The sequence below is a fragment of the Oryctolagus cuniculus genome, chromosome 19, assembly GCF_964237555.1.
Source record: "Oryctolagus cuniculus chromosome 19, mOryCun1.1, whole genome shotgun sequence".
Classification (NCBI taxonomy): domain Eukaryota; kingdom Metazoa; phylum Chordata; class Mammalia; order Lagomorpha; family Leporidae; genus Oryctolagus; species Oryctolagus cuniculus.
In genome coordinates this window covers 25,188,530-25,211,100 of record NC_091450.1, presented here as the reverse complement: position 1 = coordinate 25,211,100, position 22,571 = coordinate 25,188,530, and the positions used below count along the sequence as shown (strand labels likewise).

The following is a 22,571-nucleotide window of genomic DNA, read 5'->3' as shown; positions in this document are numbered from 1 at the left end:
GAGAGAAAGAGGGAGAGAAGGAGAGGGGAAAAAAGAGAGAGAGAGACAGAGATCTCTCATCCTTCGGATCACTCCCCAAATGCCCACAACAGCTGGGGCTAAGCCAGGCCCAAGCCAGGAAGCAGAGCCCCGAATGGGTCCCCACGTGGGTGGCAGGGGCCCAAGTACTTGAGCCACCTTCTGCAGTGTCCCAGGATCGTAAGAGGGAGCTGGATTGGAAACGGAAGAGTCAGGACTTGAACCAGGGACTCCCCACATGGAATGCAGTCATTCCCACCAACGGTTTAACCCACAGAGCCACAATGCCCGCCCCAGGCTAAGAACCAAACTGGGGCTGGCACTGTGGTGCAGCGGGTAAAGCCGCCGCCTGTGGTGCCAGCATCCCATATGGGTGCTGGCTCAGGTCCCAGCTGCTCCACTTCTGACCCAGCTCTCTGCTATGGCCTGGGAAAGCCGTGGAAGATGGCCCAAGTCCTTGGGCCCCTGCACCGTGTGGGAGACATGGAAGAAGCTCCTGGCTCCGGAATGGCACAGCTCTGGCCATTGCGGCCAGCTGGGGAGTGAACCAGCAGATGGAAGACCTCTCTCTCTCTCTCTGCCTCTCCTTCTCCCTGTATAACTCTGACTTTCAAATAAATAAAATAAATCTTTTTAAAAAAAATAGAACCAAACTGAAGACAAGTGGGAGTCATTCCAAGGGCAGAAGAGCCCAGCCCTGCTGGAGACAAGGGATTTACTGTCTGGGGAAACTGAGGCAGAGACACCAGGCACAGAAAGGGTGCTGCCGAGTGCGAAACAGGGACAGTTCCCTGCCCGGGTGCTGCCCCCGCCCCCAGCAAACAGGAAGAGAACTCCACTGAGGAGGAGGGGGCAGAGGAGGGCAAAGCAATCCACAGAGCCGGACCCTGGGGTCCCAGGGAGAGCCAGCCCCCTCCCCACCTCCGGCAGGGAAGCCCCCGTCAGCACCCAGAAATAGCTCGGAGCAGCCGACTGTTTTACTCCCACTTCATTCACATTTATTACACGGTGATAAGGGTCTTATCTCACTTTTTGGATCCCAGCCGGGAGGGGGTGACCTCTGACCCTACAAAACACCTGGTTGCTTATGCTAAGCTTCATGAAAAAGGTTTTAGGGAGAAAAACTTAGGCGAAGCAAACTTGAAATTCGGTTCCAGAATATTAGATCCCAACTTTGCTACGGGGCTGATTTCAATTCCGCCCTCGAGCCGACCGTGAGCATGCTCAGAACAGAGCCCCCTGCGTCGGAACGGGGCATCCCACTCCGAGCAGCAGACCCCAGGGAAGCCCATATCCAGGGCTCATGTAGCACGCCAGCAAAGACGCCAACAGGAAATACAGACGCCGAAAGGAGAAACGCAAAGGGAACAGATAAAACCTCCAAAAGTCTCCAACTTGCATTCCCAGGAAAGCAAGAGGAGATGCCGTACCCACGGGGCAGAACAGGCCAGGAGCAGAATGCGCAGGAGCCAGGGCGCCTGAACATGCTGCAGTCGAAACCAAGATGCCGGCAGCAGGGCGGGCGGACAGCGAGGAATTTGTCCCAAAGCAGCGAGCAGGACCATTCGAGAGCAAAGCAAGCACCCGAGACTCGGCTTCTGCAGACCAGCGTCGGACCCACAGGCGTTCCAGGACGCAGACAGACGGAACTGCCATAGAAACGCTCCCAAAATCACCCTGAGGCCGAGACAGGCATCCCAGGGCCCAAGGCCCATCCCAGGGACACGTGAGGACATCAAGGACAGAGAGGCTCTGAGAACCCTGAAGACAGAGAAGCGTGGCTGACAAACAGCCCAGAGCCTTCAAACCCCCGGAAACCACCCAGAATGCTCCACTCCAAGCACCCAGGTGGGATGCATTCATTTTCAACATTCGGGGTCTCACAATGCTGACATCGTCTTATGGGTCAGGCTGTGTCCTCCAAAAAGATCCGTCCCGGAGTTATCCCCCCGCCCCGACCCCCATGACTGGGACCGGGCTCTGGTGACCCTGGAGGGGGTGGCCCTTTCAATCAGTGGAACCAGAGGGAACTTGAAACCCAAAGACACACAACGGAAGGAAGTCTCAGGAAACAGAGGCGGAGACTACAGGGGCTCCCGGCACCAAGAGCCACCATTGGAAGCTAGGAAAGGTTCTAAAAAAAAAAAAAAAAAAGATTTGAGATGCAGAGGGACAGGCAGACAGCAAGGTCTTCCATCCGCTGGTTCACTCCAAATGCCCACAATGGCAGGAGTTGGGTCAATCCAAAGCCAGGAGCCAGGAGCTTCTTCCAGGTCTCCCATGTGGGTGCAGGGGCCCAAGCACCCAGGCCTACTCCACTGCCTTTCCAGGCCATCAGCAGGGAGCTGGATCAGAAGTGGAGCAGCTGGGACTCTAACTGGCACCCACATGGGATGCCAGTGCCACAGGCAGAGGTCCAACCCACTATGCCACAGTGCCGGCCCGGTGGGAAGGGTTCTAACCAGGGCTTCCCGGGGGACGTGGCTGTGCCAACTCCCTGATTCCAGACTCCCACCTTCAGCCGATGTCAGCAGCCACCTGGCATGTGGTCATCCTCACAGCAGACCTAGAGAACAGATCCTGCCCCCCCCCCCCACAGCGTCCTCTCTGGAAGCTACTGGAGGACTTGCTCCATCACAACCATGAACCAAACCACAAAAGAGGACACAGGTATGAGAAACAGGGGCTGTGACCTGGAGGAAACGTCAAAAGCGGCCCCAGGACGACGGCCATGAACTGAGCTAGGCTCCAAGAACAGTGTCTCTAAACACCAGAACCGATTCAAGCTGATAAATCATCTGAAATGCCTATCCATCCAGAGAACAGTGTTTCTCTGAAAATGCTGGGAGCCATTCACAAAAAGCAAATGGAAAACTAACCATGGAGAAAAGCAAAGGCAACGCTAACTCCAGGAAACACAAGGAGTCTTCAGCCCCGCTCACAGGTGCCTCAGCTATGAATGTGAGTCACCGTCTCTGTGAACGGAGGACTGGCAGAACCTCATCTTCCGAGGGGATGGGAGGAAAAGGGTTCATGTCACAGCAAGCCCTCGTCATCTGTAGCACGAGTTCTGCAGAAGGTGCCGAGACGGAAAACCCGAGATACAAGCATGACTGTGTACTAACGACGGGACACCTTCACACCACTGACAAGGAGGGCAGTGCGGAAGAGGATTTATAGAAGCCACCGACTGAAGCCAGATGGCAGGAAGATGCGAGGCAGAGACTTCGACTTTTTAAAGACGAGTTTCAGAGCTCACCCTGGAGCAGAGATTAATACGTGAGCCCCCATGGGACCTCGTCCAGCTTCAACAACGCCCAGATCACGCCGCAGCCTTTTTTTTAAAAGATTCATTTACTTATTCGAAAGGCACAGTTGCAGAGAGGCAGAGAAAGAGGTCTTCCATCCGCTGGTTCACTCCCCAGTTGGCCACAGTGGCCAGAGCTGCGCTGATCAAAACCAGGAGCTTCCTCCAGGTCTCCCATGTGGATTCAGGGGCCCAAGCACTTGGGCCATCTTCCACTGCTTTCCCAGGCCATAGCAGAGAGCTGGATCGGAAGTGGAGCAGCGGGGACTAGAACCGGCACCCACATGGGATACTGGCGCCGCAGGGAGTGGCTTTATCAGCCATGCCACAGTGCCGGCCCCACTGCAGCTCACTTTTTAAATCATGCGCTGCCTAGGTAAGAATAAAAACTAACTGGTGCCACTGACTGGACACCCGCATCTTGAGTTGGAGCACCTGGGATCAACCCCACCTCTGCTCCCATCCAGCCTCCTGGGAAGCAGCAGAGGACGGCCCAGGTGCCTGAGTCCCTGCCACCAACATGGGAGACCCGGATGGGGTTCCAGGCTCCTGGTTTTGGCATCCAGCCATGGCTGTTGCAACCATTTGGGGAGTGGAACAGCAGATGGAAGATTTCTCTGTCTCTGTCTCTGTCTCTCTCTCTCTCTCTACCTGTCACTCAAGTTAATATTTTAAAAAAATTTAAAAAATGAATTCAAGGCTAAGCTGTGGCAAATGTATTTTTCTAAAGAGAACATCTTCCAGGGAGCCCGAGCAGGTAGCATCCAGGCCCTGGGCTATGTTTGGGGAATGGAACGCAGGCCTGTGGGGGCAGGGGGTACTGGGCAATGGGGAGTCTGGGGGGAGACAGGTCCAGAGAGGGGGCAGGGTCTCTGTGACGTGCATGTGAGTGGCAAGGCTAGGAAGTCAGGGCGTAACGGTCAGGGTCACAGACACACCAAGGTTCGAGCCTTGAGTCAGCCCAGCGAGCACAAGGAGAAGGTACCCAGGTAGGGGGCGTGGCTTAAGGAAAGGGGCAGAGGCCAGGGTCTCAGTCACTCCCCCGGGGAGGCTCCCCAACAGCCACTCACCTTCCCACCTCCACAGGGCGGCCCGGGACGTGTCTGTCCACTGCCAGCCGGCCACAAAGGGCAGCCGGCCGTTGAGCTGTACCTTCAGGTGGGTGCTGCTGTCCACGTGGGGCTGGCGCAGGCTGGAGTGGGAGAGCTGCACACGGCCATCCAGCTGCCTGGCGGGCACCTGCAGCACAAACTGGAGAAGTCCCGCCCCCGGGATGCCCATCGGACCACGCCCCTCCCAGGAGAGACCCGCCCCCCCCCCCCCCCCGCTGGCTCCCGGCTCCAGCCCAGGGCACCCCTGCCCTTCCTTCCACCCCAGCCCCCCATGCCCATCTGCTCAGGCGAGGGAGGAAAGATCCGGCAGCCCAGGAACCAGTGGACAAATGTAGTGGTCAACTGGGCCACACAAAAATCTAACACCTGTGCACCTGTGGGTTAGCAGTGTGAAATGGAGACTGGGAAATGGCAGAGAATAAAGGGCTGACAGCCACAACATCACAAGAGCTCCTGTGGTTCAAACAAAAATACACCAACCCGATTCTCTATCAGGCAATGCTCTCCAACAAACATTTCCCCGAAGAGGATAAAAGAGTATCAGCAAGAGGCCAGCACCGCGGTGTAGCGGGCAAAGCTGCTGCCGGCAGCGGCGGCCTCCCGTAAGGACACGGGTTAAAGCCCCACTGTTCCTTTTCTGATCCAGCTCTCTGCTAAGGCATGGGAAAGCAGTAGAAGATGGCCCAAGTGCTTGGGCCTCTGCACCTGCATGGGAGACCAGGAAGAAGCACCTGGCTCCTGGCTTCCAATCAGCTCAGCTCTGGCCATTGCGGCCATTTGGGGAGTGAACCAGCAGATGGAAGACCTCTGGCTCGCTCGCTCTCACTTGCATGCTGTGTGTGTGTGTGTGTGTGTGTGTAACTCTGCCTTTCAAATAAATAATTAAATCTTTAAAAAAAATCAGCAAGCACATGAAAAGATGGTCAATATACAAACCACGGGAGAAATGCCAATCAAAACCCCCGCAAGGTCCACTTCACATCGGTCAGCATGGCTGTCGGGAGAAGCCAAGGAACCCGAGGAAGTGCAAACAACAAGCGTGGGTGAGGACGTGGCACAACCGCCATGCCGACGGCACTGGGGCCCTGCAGACACCCAGAGCCAACAGGACATCACACGACCGGCACTTCTGCTGCTGGGTGTTTGCCCACCAGAATCAACAGCAGGCGCCCCCACTCACACGTGGCTACTCAGCCACAACAGCCAACAGACAGCAGCAACCCATGTGCCCCTGGGCAGACCAACGGATAAACGAAACCATGGTGCCTGCAAACAGCGGAGTAACTTTCATCCTTAAAATGGAAACGGGGGCCGGTGCCGCGGCTCACTAGGCTAATCCTCCACCTAGCAGTGCCGGCACACCGGGTTCTAGTCCCGGTCGGGGCGCCGGATTCTGTCCCGGTTGCCCCTCTTCCAGGCCAGCTCTCTGCTGTGACCCGGGAGTGCAGTGGAGGATGGCCCAAGTCCTTGGGCCCTGCACCCCATGGGAGACCAGGATAAGTACCTGGCTCCTGCCTTCGGATCAGCGCGGTGCGCCGGCCATAGCACGCTGGCCGCAGCGGCCATTGGAGGGTGAACCAACGGCAAAGGAAGACCTTTCTCTCTGTCTCTCTCTCTCACTGTCCACTCTGTCAAAAAAAAAAAAAATGGAAACGGGGCCAGCGCCGTGGGGTAGCAGGGTAAGCCCCTGCCTGCAGTGCCAGCATCCCAAGCGGGCGCCGGTTCCAGTGCCAGCTGCTCCACTTCCGACCCAGCTCCCTGCTAAGGTGCCTGGGAAAGCAGCAGAGGATGACCCAAATACTTGGGCCCTGCCACCCTTGTGGGAGACGTGGATGGAGTGCCAGGCTCCTGGTTTCTACCACAATGAAAACCGAAAATTTACAAAAAAATCAAACTTAAGTAGTAAATAAATAAACACACACAAGTGTGTGTGCCCTTAAAGGAAACATCACCTGTTCAGCCACTGAACACTTGCTCATTCCTTTCAAAAAGAACCTTCCAGAAAAACCTAGACGTGAACCCATTTCCATAGCACATTTTCCCGGTGGGATTCTGTGTCCCAAGGCCTCTTGGCAACCCTGGCATCCCAGGAAAGGGTGGACACCCCGGGGGACCAGGGGCTGGAGACGGGAACTGTGACCTGGCCAAGCCCAATCTGAGCTCTGTCACCAAGGCCTGCAGGGACGTGCGGGGCCCCCGCCGCCAGGGCCCAGCGCTTACCTCCAGGAAGTAGTTGCTCAGGGCCGGGCCCGAGTCATTCCTGAAGGTCTGGCTGAGCCGCAGCCACCTCTTGCTGCTGTCACTCCACTGCTTCCCATAGCTCACCTCCACCTGTGAGTGCAGGTGGCCCGGGCCCTCCTGGTGCCGCAGCTGGACCTGGGGACACAGTGGGGAGAGCCCCGAGGCAGCCCTGTCCACAGAGTCCCTGGGCCACCCAGCCGGGGGTGTCAGCTTGCTGTACAGGGGAGCCCCTGCCGTAGGAAGTGGGGGAGGGATTTTCACACAGATTTGGTTTTGTAAAATACGGCCTTAAATTAAGACTCACCCTGATGGCTGAATTTTTGTTACCCCCTTAAATGTGGGGTTCAAACTGCCTCACCCTGGCCGATGCCCTGAGCAGGGGTCAAAGTGCCAGCAGCAGCAAAGCCATCTCTCCAATCACCCCTCCCTCAGCCCCGGGGCTGTCCCCTGACGCCCACCCAGTCTGAGCACCCACCTTGTGGCTGAAGGCTGGGATCTGCGTGCAGTGGAACTCGTGGTCCAGCTCCAGCACGGCCACAGCCACGGCCATGGCCACAGAGCTGCTCCGCACCTGCAGCTTCTGGCTACTGCTGCACTCGTGCGCTGGCCGCTCGGCCTGACCTGTAACCAACAGCCCCCTGCCCCCCTCAGCTGGGCAGCCCTCCGCCAGGCAGCCAAGCAGAGGGAGGTCCGGTCCGGCACGGACTCATCAACACCCCCTCCCCTGCTCTGCGCCAGCCATCGGCACCGCCGGTGGGTTGGTTTTAATAGACAGGTGACTGTTCCCACTCACCCACACACGCACACACGCACACACACATGCTGCTGCTTCAACCCACAGGTGCTCAGTCCCATCAAGGGCACCGCCCCGGGGATGGTGCAGGCCCTGGTCCCCGCGCCCCAGCCGTGTCGTACCCAGGAGGCCGTATCTGATCCTTAGGGTGCTGCTCCGGAGGTGGCCCCGCTGCTGCAGCCGGCCCAGGACGTGCAACCCCAGGAGTCCCGGCGCCAGGAGCTCACCTCTCACGGCTGCCACCTGTAGCCCGGCTTCCACCTTCTTCTCCAGCAGCACTGGGGGGACAGCGGACAGCCCAGGGACAGGCGTGGGTGTCCTGCACCCCGGGGACTGACTCCTCCAGACCCAGGCAAGGAGGGGACCCTCAGGGGGCCTGGACCGGGAGGGGCTCCCCCAAGAGTCCACACTTGGGTCTTGGCCCAGGGATATGGACAACAGGTTACAGATGACATCAACGGCCCAGTGTTGCTCACTCCTGTGGGTCCCAGTCAAAAGATTTAAAGGAAGCAAAATGTAACAAAAGCCAACAGGAATAAAGAGAAGGCCAGAACCCCACGAGGTGGGGGCGGGGAGGCTGCACCTCTGACTTGTGCCCCTGCGACACTGCTGTCAGCCAGGAGGTCGGGAAAGCCCCCAGAACACCTGGGCCAGGTGGCCAGCAGCCATGCCCTGAGTGCCCCCAGCCCAGGGGCCTACCTTCCCTCGGAATCTTCCAGAACACCACGGGCCTGGAACTTTCCTTAGACGGGATGCTAACATTAAGGGTGGGGGTGGGCTGGGGGTAGCCGTGGGTATCTGGGGGCCCTGCCTCCCACCTGTCACATGTGCTGGGTCACCCAGCAGGTGGCTCAGCGACGCCGAGAAGGCCAACTTGCTGCCCGCCTGCCACGTGAGGTTCCCCGTGACGACCACGGGGCTGCCGGCCGTCACCAGCTTCGCCTCCAGCTGGGCCTCCAGTTGCCGGGCCCCGCCATCAGCTGCTGGCCGCAGGTCACTCCAGCCCTGCAAAGGCCCCCGTGTCACTGGCAGGGCCAGGCTTGGCTGACCGCACACGCTGAGACGGGACAGAGGGCAGGAGATGAGCTCTGTTAACGCCTCCAGCCTGAGCCTCATCCGGGTTCTTCAACAGGGAACACAGGGAGAACGCCGCTGACGGCTGAGGGCCCCAAGGCTTCCAGAAGCTCAGAGGGGGCCTCTGGCCTCCCTGCCCTCACGAGGAACCCACAGGCTGCATGGCCATGAGACAACCAGGTAAAGCCACCCACCGTGGCGTCCCCCGCCACAGCAGCCCTGGGAGGCTAAGCCAGGTGTCTGTGTGTGCGGACCGGGACACCCCGTGGGGAGCTCAGGGAGGGGCACACTGTCGCTGGCCACCTTGTGCCTTGCTCTGCTTGTGGTCAGTTTCTTCCTGGGGCCGGCACTGTGGCGTAGTAGGTTAAGCCTCTGCCTGCATTGCCGGCATCCCACATGGGTGCCGGTTTGAGTCCCGGCTGCTCCTCTTCCATCCAGCTCTCTGCTATGGGCTGGGAAAGCAGTAGGAGATGGCCCAAGTGCTTGGGCCCCTACACCCATGTGGGAGACCCGGAAGAAGCTCCTGGCTCCAGATTGGCTCAGCTCAGGCCATGGCAGCCATTTGGGGAGTAAAACAGAGGATGGAAGACCACTCTGTCTCTCCTTCTCTCTGCCTCCCAAATAAATAAATTTTATAAAAGGTTTCTCCCTGTGTCCTTCACATCAGAATTTTTCCCATCAGCGGGGGTGGGACGTGAGCCTGTTTTGTTCTTGGTCCTTTTGTGCGTGACCAGAATTGAGAAAGACCAGCGGGCAGAACTGGAGGAACTGATCTGATCTGATGCTGGGTGGGGGCGCCAGGGCCAGGCAGCGAACGCCCGGGCAGCGGCAGAGGACGCGGGGCCCACCTTGACGTAGTAGACGTCCCTGTCATCCAGCACGAGCTCCAGGTGACCCACGCGGGTGCTCCCCACGGCCTCCATCTTGCCTGGGGAGCAAACCAAGGCTTTGAGACCAGAGCCCCGCCCCCACCCTGGCTCTGGCCCACCCACCCACACCCCCCCACCGCCGGGGCAGGGGAGGAGGGGCTGTGCTGCTCTCCTCTCTGACCCTCGCGTTCCTCACGCACAGAGTGGGGCTGCATTAGCACTGGAATCCACAGGTAAGCTCAGGGTCTAGCACGCGGCCAGGGCCCGGGGGACAGAGAGGGCGTGGCCATTACCATCCAGCTCCATCTTCTTCCTGGGGTGCAGGAGTTTGAACCGGAGCCGCCTCCCGGGCAAGCTGTAGCTGACGTCCACCCCAACGTCCCTCGGCACTTCCGAGCCAGGCGTGCCCAGGTAGAGGTGGGCGGCGGCCACCTGCGGGAGCCAGCTGTCCTGCGGGAGCCAGCGCACTGTCCTCAGGGAGGCGGACATCCCCTCCTCGGCCCCCGACCTGCCCTTCAAAACCTCAAGGTCGCAGCCTTGTCTCCTTGACCTTGGAAGAGAAGGGCCCCAGTACAGAGCTCTCAGGCTCCAAGGCGGATTCCTGGGGAAGGGCGGGGCTTGCAGGGTTCATTTACTGGGAAATGAACGCAGAGCTGCCACCATGCTGGGCATGCCTCCTCTGGGACGGGGCGAGTGACACAGGTGAGCAAAGCAGGCCCCAGACCCCCTGAGGAACTGAGTGACTGGAGGGGAAGACAAACGTCGGCCAACTAATTGTTCTAACAAATATAAAAGTGACCAAGGAGCCAGCACTGCGGTGTAGCAGGTAGAGCTGCCCCCTGCAGTGCCAGCATCCCATATGGGCACCAGTTCGAGTCCCGGCTGCTCTACTTCTGATGCAGCTCCCTGCTATGGCCTGGGAAAGCAGAAGACAGCCCAAGTCCTTGGGCCCCTGCACCTGCATGGAAGACCCAGAAGAAGCTCCTGGCTTTGGACTGGCGCAGCTCCGGCCATTGCAGCCCTCTGGGGAGTGAACCAGCGGATGAAAGACCTCTCTCTCTCTCTGTCTCTCTGTCTCTCCGCCTCTAACTCTGCCTTTCAAATAAATAAATAAATAAATCTTTTAAAAACCAAAGTGGCTAAGGAGCCAGCATTGTGGCATAGCGGGTAAAGCTGCCCCTGCAATGCCAGCATCCCGTGTGGGTGCCGCTCCACGTCCCGGCTGATCCAGCTCCCTGCCAACGCACTGGGCAAAGCAGCAGCAGGTGCCAAGTCCCTGGGCCACTGGCACACCTGCAAGAAGCTCCCGGTTCCTGGCTTCGGCCTGGCCCAGCCCTGGCTGTTGTGGCCACTGGGGAGTAAAGCAGTGGGTGGAAAGCCGACCTCTCTGTCTCTCCCTCTGTCTATAACTCTGCATTTCAAATAAATAAAATAGACCTTTAAAAAAATGATCAAATGATCAAATCAGAAACGTGGTCCTATGAGAACAAGGAACAAAAGAATAGGCTTTGAGGTAATCAGAGCAGGCTTCCCTGAGGAGGTGACCCCTGAACTGAGATCTGAAAGTCTCCAGGATGAGCGAGATACAGAGCCTCAGTGAGAACCAGCATACGCAAAGGTCCTGGGGCAGGAAGGAGCCCACAGCACCAGTTCAATCCAGAAGCTGCAGCGAAGAGCCCACGGCCTTGCCAGAGGGCCCCAGTACTGACCAAGACGATCCACAAGCGGCTGGGAGAGACAGGGCATACCTGGGGGTGGAGGGTAGAGGCAGCTTCCAGAACATACTGTCGGAGGCCCCGGTCCTGCTTCCTCAGCGTCACAGCCACAAACACCGGCACCGAGAGCAGGTAGGGCAGGCCAGGCGCCGGCCAAGTCACTGCCGTGCACAGCTGCCAGCCCCAGGTCCGGGCTGCTGCGGAGAGAAGTGAGCGCGGGGTCGGCAGGGGGCAGCAGAGAGCCACAGGGTGGGGGTGGGGTGGGGGCGGGGATGGGGGCAGGGTTCAGCACAGCTCCCAGGCCAAGGAGAAGCCCCTCTGACTTCTAAGGCACAGCACCGGGTGGACCACGGTTTGCCAAGCTCAACAGCACAGACGTGGGGGCCAGGGGGCCCTGTGCGGGGGTCCACTGTGTGTGTGGTGGGACGGTGAGCAGTGCCCCGGTCTCCATCCCCCCACCTCAAAACCAGCTACAACACCCCAGCCTGATCTCCTGTCTGCAGCCCAGAGCCCCTGGTGTAGACTTATCAGAGTCAGGAGGATGCCATGTTGAGAACATAGGCTCTGAGTTCAAGTTCTGGCTGTGCTGTCTCCCGGCTGTGTGACCTTGGGCAACTGACTAAGTGTCTCTGTGCCTCACCCGGACCAAGCACAGAGCTGGCCCGGGGGTGCGGCTGTGAGGACGGACAGCTGGGCGAGCGTGTAGGGCGGGGCCGGGCCTGCTTGCCATGGGAGAGGTGGCCATGTTCTCTTCCCGCTTTTGGGAAAGTCTTCTCAAAGCTCTGACAGCTGTTACACCTTCAGAGGTGAATTTTTGATTCTGAAGGCGACTTCCATGCAAGTGGGGGGGGGGGCAAGGTCGCCCCCTCCACCTGCACCAAAGGGCGCTGACCCCACACCCAGCTGTGGAGCCTGCGCTGGGTAACCCCAGCAAAGACTTTTTTACATGGCTCAAAATGCTCGCTCGTGACAAGGTTTCAAAGTCAGGACCCGGCAGGGGAACGAATTCAACTGGGAGGCAGCAGCCGCCACCAGGAGCTGATTCCGGCTGGGGCAGGGGGGCGGAGTCTCCTCCCGCTGTCCCCTCTCTGTCATGCACAGCCCCAGGGGCCATCACCCAGGACGAGGCCGCGCCCTGTGAGTTCTAGGCAGTGTCCCTGTCACCCAGCTGCGCTTCCTCCACCTGAGGGGCCAGCGCCGTGGTGCAGCGGGTAGAGCCACCGCCTGAGTGCCCGCACCCCATGTGGGCACGGGTTCCGATCCAGCTCTCTGCTGTGGCCTGGAAAAGCAGTGGAAGATGGCCCAAGACCTTGGGCCCCTGCACCTGCGTGGGAGACTCAGAAGAGCTCCTGGCTCCTGGCTTCAGATCAGCGCAGCTCTGGCCATTGCAGCCATTTGGGGAATGAACCAGTAGATGGAAGACCTCTCTCTCTGTCTCTCACTCTGTAACTCTTTCAAATAAATAAATAGAGAGAGACAGAGAGAGAGAGACAAACAAACACCACAATAGAAAGCTGGCATAGCCCCGTGCCCGGGGAATAAGCCATCTGGTCTACCAGCAGCAATCTGAGTGACTTCCTAGGTTTTGCTCTTACAAATGGCAAAACCATGATGAACTCCCCCCACCACAGGACATTTAAGAGGCTTTGGTGGGGCTGGTGCCACACAGCAGTGGGTTTAAGCCGCATGTGGGATCCCACGTCCCACACTAGAGCGCGGGTTCGAGTCCTGACCACACCGAGCTTCCGGTTGGCTTCCTGCCGACGCAAAGGCCAGAGTCCACGGCCCAAGCACTCCCGTGGGAGACCCGGATAGAGCTCCTGGCTCCCGGCTCCAGCCCACGCCGGCCGTGGCCGCTGGGGCCACCTCAGGAGTAAACCAGGGCATGGAAGACCCCGGTGTGTCTCTTCCTCTGTCACTCTGCATTTCAAATAAGTAAATAAAATAAATGTAAGTGACTGTGGTTTGAATTCACAGGATAGAAGTCCAGGGCCAGAGTCACTGAGCGAAGGTACACGTTTCTTAAAAGACTGACTGAGTGGTTTACAAACGCAGAGCGACAGAGGGAGGGAGACGCGGGCGTGGCGCGGCAGTGGGGCAAGGCTCTCCCATCCACTGGTTCATTCCTCAGCCGCAACAGCCGAGGTGGGGCCAGGCCAAAGGCAGGAACCAGAAACTCCATCCGGGTCTCCCGCACGGGTGCCAGGGGCCCAAGGCCTGCACCATCCCCCGGGGCTTCCCCAGGCTCGGGAGCAGGGTGCTGGGTGGACGGCATGCGGGAACTGGAGAACCGGCACTCCAACAGGGTTCTTAACCCGCTGTGCCCGGCACCTGCCCCCGGCGCGTAAATCAGGCAGCGCGGAAGGGCAACACTGGCACTCGGAGTTTCCACCCCCGGCTCCCTCCCGGGACGACTCTCGTGCGACGATGGCAAGAGCCCCCACCTACCTTCCTCGCTGGTACAGGACGGGGCCTCTGGCGGGCTGGGATGGCGGCTGAGGCTCCGCACGCCGTCCCCAGCGACGAGATACAGCTCAGAGCTGGATGGCGACAAGAGAGCGCTTAGCAAGGCCACAGGCCAGCCCTTCTCACTCGCTCATCGCATGGACGGCGCCTTGAGCCCTCCCGGCCAATCCTAGCCTGAACAGGGCAGGCCTTTACAGGCTCATACTCCCCTGGGAGACACGACAAAAACACACCAGCAAAACCAAAGCACCACAGACAGTGACAGGGGCATGGAAACCCCAAACGGGGCCAGCACACCTGACAGCAGGGTCAGCAAGTGCAAAGGCCCTGGGGTAGGAACGAGGTCACCTCTTCAGAAAGGAGGTGGGCAGCAGGGGAAGAGATCACCTCCCTCGCAGGTGGGGACAACAGGCCCCAACGGGACCCAAGGCAGAGGGAGTTCCCCTCCCCCACCCATCCCTCATCCCAGGCACAGCCTCATGCACACACACTTGCACACACGTGGTCACACGCATGTCCCAGCTCCCACACTCTCAGTGCCCCCCTCATACACACACCTGAAGCCGAACAGCTCCGTGGTCTCCTCCGGCGCGTTCAGATGCACCTTGAAGTCCTGGCCCTTTCTCGCCTGGATCCCACCGTCCAGGCCGGCAGTGCCCCGGATGCTGGTCACCCACCTCAGCCCAGCCTGCCCCAGGGCGCCCGCAGTGCCCATCTGGGCTGAGATCCGGAGCAGGACGCTGAGGGAAAGGCGAGCCACTGCGTCTCGGCACCCACCCCCCTGCGGGCCGTCCTCAGCAACCCTGAGCCACGGCAGCTCTGCACAGCCGGCCCCTGCGGCAGACAGGCGGATGCACCTGCTCGGGCCCTCCGCTGGGGCCCTCCAGTTGTCTGGGCCCGGACCGTGCTCTCCCTTGGGAGCACAGCTAGAGTAGGACATCCAGGCCCCCACAACACAGCCAGAACCGGAGGGCAACTCCACTGCCAGGGGGCGCAGATGCCTGGCAGGGGCTGGGACCGGCTCCGGAATGACCGTGTCCCCACCCACAGCGGGAATCACGGCGACCTCGCTGGGCACCTGTGCACGCATGGTCACTGGGGGAGCCGGCTCCTCCCCTCCCGAGAGGCAGAGTGGGCTGTGGCCGGAAATCCCAGCCGCCTGGCTCTGCCATGTGACCTCGGGCACAAGAGGTCCATCTCTGAGTCTCAGTCTTCCCACCTGCAAAGTGGGCTCAAGGCCCAGGCTTTCCTCACAGCCTCCTGGCCCCAAAACACAACAGGAGGATGGGATGTGCAGGGCAGGGGTCCCCTCCAGCCCACAGCCCCGAGACCAGCTACCTGGGCTTGACGTAGCCGCTCAGAGAGAGATGCGCGCGCTGCCGGAACACGGCGCTTCCTCGGATGCGGATGCTGACGGCGGCTGAGACGTTCAGGGTGAGCCGGGCTGGGAGGCCAGACAGGGTAGGGAAGACCAGCTCTGCCGGGGCCAGGCTCAACCTCCGGGTCACGTGCACCTCCTGCCCCTGTGGCCAAAGGACCCAATCGGGCACCGAGAGACCCCACGTGGCCTCAGAGGCCCCTACGCCCACTGTCCAGACAAGCAGACTGAGCCCCAGAGGTGGTAACGGGGAGCAGTGGGGAGCCCAGGGTGGCCAGGTCGGGAGCATGGCCCTGGCCAGGCCTCTAGGGAGCTCCGTGCCGCATCTTCACGACACCGGCACCTTTAACCCCACAGCCCCAGCAGGGCAGGGCTCTGTTCTCTCCATTTCAGACGGAGAAACCAGGGACCCAGGGCGAACAACAGGACTGAGGAGGTAAGTGGTGGGGCTGGGGTTCGAACTTGGGCGATCCGGCTGCAAACTGTGCTGAGCGTGAACGGGGAAGCAGCGGGGTGGGGGAGGGAGAACAGGCAGGGTGGGGGAGGGAGAACAGGCTGGGGGGGAGGGAGGACAGGTGGGGGGGGTACCTGCAGGAGCTTGGTCCCCAGCTCGGCCAGGCTCAGGTGCTGCTCCGCCGGCCGCCCCAGGGCCCCGCAGTTCACCAAGGTCAGCTCGTGCCCAAGCACCTTCAGGCTCAGCTCGCACCGCAGCCCCTGCCGGGCCCCACGCCTCTGGGCCACCTGTGGGAGACCCCAGACGGGAGACGAGGCGCTGGGCTGCGCTACCATGGGGCAAAGCGGCCCCGGGAGAGAAAGACCAAGGACTGTGGGACCCGGATCGTGGCTGGCAGAAGTCCAGGGCCATGGACCAAGCCCCACACCCACGCCGCCTTCCTGGGCCTGCCTGGAGCTGCTGACACCCAGTGCCACGGTCTGTGTTTCAGGTTTTGGAACTCGTAACTCGCACATAATAACTGGACAAATTTAGAGGATACAGGTCGACATCTCAACACCCGTGAATGATACCTTCAGGTAACTGGCAGATCCGTCAACTCCAACAGTTTCTGTTTGTGTTGCAAACACTTGCAATCCTCTCTACTAGGTATTTTCAAATATATGAGACTTCAAAGAAATGCATGGAAAATGAATTCAGAGACAAGTTTATTTGGGTGCAAAAAAATGAATTCCATGTACATAAGGAGTCTTCAAAAATTCACGGAAATTCAAAACTGTAAAAGAAATTCACCTTTTCATTCCATCTGCCGACTTGTTAAAGCACCGTCGCACAGCTTGTGGCTGTGGCCCACAGTTACCGTACAAACTTTGCCTCCTGGGGCGGGCGTGTGGCACAGCCCTCAAGAAGCAGCTGGGGCGGGAGTGGGGGGTGGCGACACGGTGCAGCGGGTAAAGCCACCACCTGTGATGTGCCACGCCTATGGGCTCTGATTCGAGTCCCGGCTGCTCCACTTCAGATCCAACTCCCTGCTAACGCCCCTGGGAAGGCAGGGCGAGGACTGTCCAAGTGCTTGGGCCCCTGCACCCACGTCGGAGACTTGAATGAAGCTCTTGGTTTCTGGCTTGGACCTGGCCCAGCCCAGGTGGTTGTAGCCATTTGGGAAGTGAACCAGCAGATGGAGGATTTGCGTCTCTCCTTCTAACTCTCTCAAATAAATAAATAAAAAAAAAAATGGAGGAGGAGGAGGAGAAAGGAGGAAGAAGGAAGAAGCCACCACTGGGGATACGCGTGTCCCCCATCAGAGTCCCTGGGTTCAGGTTCAGGCTCTGCTACCAATCTGGCCTGCTGCTGAAGCGCACCCTGGGAGGCAGCAGGTGACGGCTCAAGTACCTGAGTCCCTGCCACCCACGTGAGAAAATGCCGGTATCAATTCCAGGCCCCCGGCTCAGGATGCAGCCACTGCAGGCATTTGGGGAAAGAACCAGCAGACACTGTGTGTACGTCTGTCTCTGCCTTCCAAATGAATGAAGAAGTTATTCCTCCTACTGTGTTACCCATCCTCTCTCCTTTCCTTGATGTGTTTCATAAGTGTCTTATTTTTCAAAAGTTTTAGACTCACACAGGAGTGGCCAACCCAGTGCAGAGTTCTCCTCCCACTACCCCTCCCAGCTTCTCCCAGGGTCCACGGTGAGCGGCGGGCACTGGTTTGCTGCCATCACCCAAGCCCTGTGCCTCCCCGGGACCTTAGCACACCTCCCATCACCGTCCCAGCTCGGCTCCCAGGCCCAGCCCCGCAAACCCCACCCCATCTCCCCAGTCCCAGCGCTGGCTTCCGTCTCCCTTTCACTACCTCTCACACCAAACACACTTTCGACAAACTGAATTTTATTCTAAGGTTTCTAAACTGGGAGCCTTGGTATGAAATTCCAATCTCTGGCTTCTCTACATAGAGCAAACAGTGGCCTGCTCCCCCAGCACGAGGAGCAACCAGTGGCCGGAGCTGAGTGGCGCTTCTCTGGCTGTGAACAGCTGCTCCAGCCACCCGCCTTGTCCATGGTACCGACAGCTTGTGAGAGCCAAGAGTTACCAACTATGCGTGCCCACCAGTGGGAGATGACGGAGAAGGCCGGTCCCCATCCTGGGACGGCTATCAAGCAATCTCTCTCTCTCTCTCTCTCTCTCTCTTCCCTTCTCTGCCTCTCAAATATATTTTGAAAGAATTAAGGCCCAGGGGCTGGCACTGTGGCATAGTAGGTAAAGCTGCCGCCTGAGGTGCTGGCACCTGATATGGGCACCGGTTTGGAGTCCTGGCTGCTCCACTTCCAATCTGGCTCTCTGCTATGGCTTGGGAAAGCAGTAGAAGATGGCCCAAGTCCTCGGGCCCCTGCACCTGTGTGGGAGACCTGGATGAAGCTCCTGGCTCCTGATGAACCTAGCTGTGGCCATTGCGGCCATCTGGGGAGTGAACCAGCAGATGGAAGACCTCTCTCTCTCTCTCTCTGCTGCCTCTGCCTCTCAAATAAATTTTGAGAGAGAGAGAGAGAGAGAATGAATGAATGAATGAATGAAGGCCCAGAGGTCCCACTTCCCATGAGGGGAACAGCTGAAACAGATGATGGCAAGGAGATGGGGGGGGGGTGCGCCCTCACTCACGGCTCACGGGAGCGCAGCATGGTACAAGCGCCTGGGCGGCAATTCAGCCGTGTCTGAGAAAATTAAACACGCACTGACCACACGATCCAGCCACTCCTACAGTCATCCCAGCGAAGGAACACATACATCCACACCAAGGCCTGGACACAAGGGTTCACAGCTGGGGCCGGCACTGTGGCACAGATTAGCCCCATGTGAGCACTGGTTCGAGTCCCGGCTGTTCCACATCCGATCCTGCTCCCTGCTAATGTGCCTGGGAGAGGAGCAGAAGATGGCCCAGATGCTTGGGCCCCTGCACGCACACGGGAGACTCAGATGGAGCTCCAGGTTCTCAGCCATTTGGGGAGTGACCAGCAGGTCAAAGATCTCGCTCTCTGTCTCCCCCTCTTTGTAACTTTGCCTTTCAAATAACTATATCTTTTTAAAAAAGCTAAATGATTACCAATGCCAAGAAATCCTCTGGTGCTCTCTCCCAGTTCCCCACCCAGTAAAAGCAGAGATAAGTAACATCTAAGTAACAGCTTAACTTTAAGCCCATGGATGGCACCAAAAAGTTCACGGTTGCTTCATGTGTGACAGCCGAGTGTGTCAAGCAACTACCTCCAGCTACAGATGGAGGATCAGCAGGCGCATCCGTGGGACAGAACCCTGCTCAGCCAGCCACAGGACCCCTCGGCAGCGTCCACAGCACAGTCACACGACGACCACGCTCGACGAGAGGCCAAACGCCAACAGAGACCTTTTCCTCGAAACGACCTGCCGCGTGACCCAGTTAAGCGCCACTCTAGAAAATTCCAGTGGATTTCTGTTGGCAGAAAGCCACGAGCACCCCAGGGACAGGAGCAGGGTGCTACGGACGAGGATGCCCTCGGTGGGAGGGGGCGCTCACGGGCTTTGTGGCGGTGAGGCCTCGTGGTGCACACGTGGGCAAACGCTCACGACGCAGGCTACAGGCCCAGCGTGTGCCACCGGGGCCCACACTGGAGGATCTGAGCCCAACTCCCAGCTCTGGCTCCCGACTCCCGCTTCCTGCTAGCGCAGCCCCTGGGAGGCAGCAGGGGGTGGCTCGAGTGGACGGAGGCCCAGGCTCTCAGCTGCGGCCATCGCGGACACTTGGGGAGTGAACGAGAAGATAGGGGATCTCTCTCTCTCTCTCTCTCTGTCAAACACTTTTTAAAAAAAGATTTCTTAAGTCATTTGAAAGGCACAGTTACAGAGAAAGCAAAGGAAATACAGAGAGAGAGAGGAGTGGGAGAGAGAGAGATCTTCCATCTGCTGGTTCACTCCCCAAATGACCGCAATGATCCAGCTGGGCCAGGCCAAAGCCAGGAGCTTCCTCTGGGTCTCCCACACGGGTGCAGGGACCAAGCACTTGGCCCATCCTCCAGGGCTTTCCCAGGCCATCAGTAGGGAGCAGGGTCAGAACTGGAGCAGCAGGGACGCGAACCAGCGCCCATAGGAGATGGCGGTGCTGCAGGCTACAGCTTAACCCACTGTGCCACAGCACAGGCCCGAGAAAACCATTGAATAAAACCCTTTAAACACGAGCTGTTCATCTCGCGTCAGTCCCACCTCCGCAAAGCCGACCTGTGCAAGGCAGAGCTGCAGCTGGTGGAAGTCGGCCTCGGGGAGGCAGGGGACACACGGCCGGCTACGTGCTTCGGGCTGAAGTCGGCAGGTGCAGGCTGCCCGCCGGCCTCTCGGGTCCGGAGCGGCAAGCAGGGGCAGAGGCCAGGGACACCTCCGCACCCGACCATGCCGCAGCATGGGCTTGGGTGGCCGTGGCCGTGGCCCTCACCTTCTGCTGTGCGTCTCTCATCCTTCTGGGTCTCTCTCCCGGACACTCAGGTCTGGTGGTCGGCCCCGGCTCTGGTCCCGGCGGACTCTCCGGCTGGGCCTCTCTCTGCTCTTCCTGCTCCCAGGATGGCTTCTGGCCAAACAGCCTGCGGACGACGTCCTCGGCATCTTCCAGCCGGAGCCCCAGCTGGGAAGGAAAGCCGGGGCTCAGGGAGCTGACCAAGAGCTGCAGGGCTGGGGGGCTGGGTGTGCCGAGGGCTCAGGCACTCTGGGTCCCCAGGGCCCACCTGGGGCACAGCCCTGGGGACTACGTCTCATACTCCATCTGCTTGGCAGAGGCCAGCACAGTAAGCCCTCCTGCCATTCTGGTAGTCGGTGCTCCGAACACCACCACCTCCAGGAAGCCTTCCTGGAATGCCCTCACCCACTACCCGCAGGCCAACGCTCACTCCTCCCCACAACTCCAAGGTCACAGCTAGACACCGCCGTTTGTGTTGAAGTGACACCCTGACAGTAGGGACTCCATTTTCAAGGCAGACAAGACTCCATCTTGTGAGACTGTGGTCTAAAACTAAGACAACAATCTCACACCCCATCCCACTCGGCAGAACACAGAAAACCCCCAGAGGGTCGCGCAAGCCGACACCAGACAGGCTGCGGCAGGACTGACGTCAAGACCTGTCATCTGTCGGTCCCACACGGTACCCGGACTGATGTCGGGATCGTAACCAATCTGAGTTTCCCTTGGGCTTCAGGTCAGCGTGACCCTGGCAACCATGTAGCCCCCTCCCCTCCCCTCCCCTCCTCTCCCCTCCCCTCCCCTGGTTCCTGCCTTCACGGACCCTGTCGCTCTGAGCTTCGGGGTCGGGAGTTCTTTAGGGTGCAAGGAGCCCGCCCTCAGCCGCCAGCAAGGAAGGGTCCAAGCTCATCAGCGTGGGCACCTCTGCGTGAACCAGTCCAGGCACGGCCGTGTCCCCCTTACAGGACGCTGGGGGAGGGCGGACTCTCAGCTCTCCCACGCTGGGCGCCCAAGGCCTGGCCGCCTGGGTCTCGGAGCCCAAGCACTGACAGAGCCCTCCCTCCCCCTGCACCCCTCCTCCTTCCCTGGTTCCAGCCCCCACCGTCGGACACCGTGGACCCTGCTCCTGCCCTCCACCCACTCCTCCCTCCCTCCCTCCCTCTTCCCAGTTGCTCTCACAGCTCGGGGAGAAAAACCAGCCCAGGTCCAGGCCTCAGCAGATCCGAGCCCGGGCATGGAAGACCGGCCCAGCGCTCCGCAAACCAGGAGGAGCCGGGCCAGGGCGCGGAACAGCCCCCTCCAGGCCCATGGCGGGGGTCTGGGGGCAGGAGCAGGAAGGGCCCCGGCATGTGGGCCCTCAGAGGTGGTCCCTCTCCCACCATGGCCCTGCAGGCTGCTTCCCACGCCCCAGCCCGACGCTCACGTCACATCACGTCACTCCCCAGCCTAAAACCCTGCCGTGACCTGGCCCTGCCGCCTCTGCCCCCTCCCACTCCATTGCCTGCTCTCCCTGGTGCTTCAAACACACCAGCCCCTCCCCAGCCCGGACCTCGGCACTCGCCGATCGCCCCCTGCACCCAGCACCCAGCACCCAGTACCACGAGCCCACCCTTCGCTCCCTGAACACACTGCTCACAGCTGCCACCGACCCGTTTCTCTACTCGTTCCTCATCTGTCTGCCTCTCCAGGCTCTGAGCAGCAGGGCAGGGCCCGGGTCTCCCCTGGCCATCGTCTGATTTCTAGAGACCAGCACGGCACCCGGAACAGCGTCAGCGAGCCGTCGAGCGCTGGTACAGCGGATGGCAGGTGGGTGACCGCGGACAGGAATGAGCGGAGAGGTAGATGGACAGACCGATGAGCAGGAGAATCAGTGAAGAGATGGGGTGGGGGAGGATGGACGGTCGGACGGATAAGGAAGGGGGGGGTGCAGGTGCACAGATGGAAGCGGGTGATTGGACGTGTGGATATATCTATGTATGGACAGGGGAAGAGATGGGTGGATGGGCTGAAAACTCAACAGAGGTGGGGCCGGCCCTGTGGCATAGCAGGTAAAGCCTCTGCCTGCGACGTCGGCATCCTGCAAAGCCTCTGGTTCAAGTCCCGGCTGCACCACTTCCGATCCACCTCCCGGCTAATGGCCTGGGAAAGCATCGGAAGATGGCCCAAGTGTTTGGGCCCCTGCCAAGTTCCTGGCTCCACCCTGGCTGTTGCGGCTGTCCGGGAAGTGAACCAGAGGATGGAAGATCTCTCCCTCGAACTCTTTCAAATAAATAAATATTGAAGAAGGAAACAGAACCCGGAGCAGAGTGATGGATGCCGAGGGAGGACGGTGGCAGCAAGGGTGGGAGGCGGACGGGGGGACCACCGCTGACCGTGCAGCCAGGAGAGGCCCCGAGGACCTGCACAGGGCGCTCCCTACCTCCAGCACGTTGAAGGCACGGCCTAGGGTGTGGACGGTCAGGTTGGCCGTGGCGGCCCGCGGCAGGAAGGACGAAGGCGAGAAGAGGAGGCTCCTCTCCAGGTTGACTCCCAGGCTGCCGGACGCTGGGACAAAGGGACAAGGGTCAGGCCCCCCGTGAAGCCCTCATAGGGCAGGGCTGGCCACTCAGGGGTACACCCCCCAGCCAGGACAGGCAGCAGCCTGAGCCTCACTGAGGCCAAGGGAGGCCCGGC

At 59.8% G+C, this 22,571-nt stretch overlaps 1 protein-coding gene across 1 annotated transcript in view; it reads right to left on the bottom strand.

The window, feature by feature from the left end:
- LOC108175372 (uncharacterized) overlaps positions 1–22,571 on the bottom strand; it is a 101,583-nt gene that overhangs the window by 47,911 nt on the left and 31,101 nt on the right. The window contains exons 15-28 of the mRNA XM_070063898.1: positions 22,318–22,442; positions 19,881–20,066; positions 15,562–15,714; positions 14,934–15,118; positions 14,153–14,335; positions 13,578–13,669; positions 11,163–11,326; positions 9,708–9,864; positions 9,394–9,473; positions 8,290–8,476; positions 7,594–7,749; positions 7,154–7,299; positions 6,658–6,813; positions 4,396–4,576 (exon numbers count right to left, since the gene is read on the bottom strand). Coding sequence (XP_069919999.1) covers positions 4,396–4,576; positions 6,658–6,813; positions 7,154–7,299; positions 7,594–7,749; positions 8,290–8,476; positions 9,394–9,473; positions 9,708–9,864; positions 11,163–11,326; positions 13,578–13,669; positions 14,153–14,335; positions 14,934–15,118; positions 15,562–15,714; positions 19,881–20,066; positions 22,318–22,442 — 2,151 coding nt within the window. The remainder of the gene's footprint in view (positions 1–4,395; positions 4,577–6,657; positions 6,814–7,153; positions 7,300–7,593; positions 7,750–8,289; positions 8,477–9,393; positions 9,474–9,707; positions 9,865–11,162; positions 11,327–13,577; positions 13,670–14,152; positions 14,336–14,933; positions 15,119–15,561; positions 15,715–19,880; positions 20,067–22,317; positions 22,443–22,571) is intronic.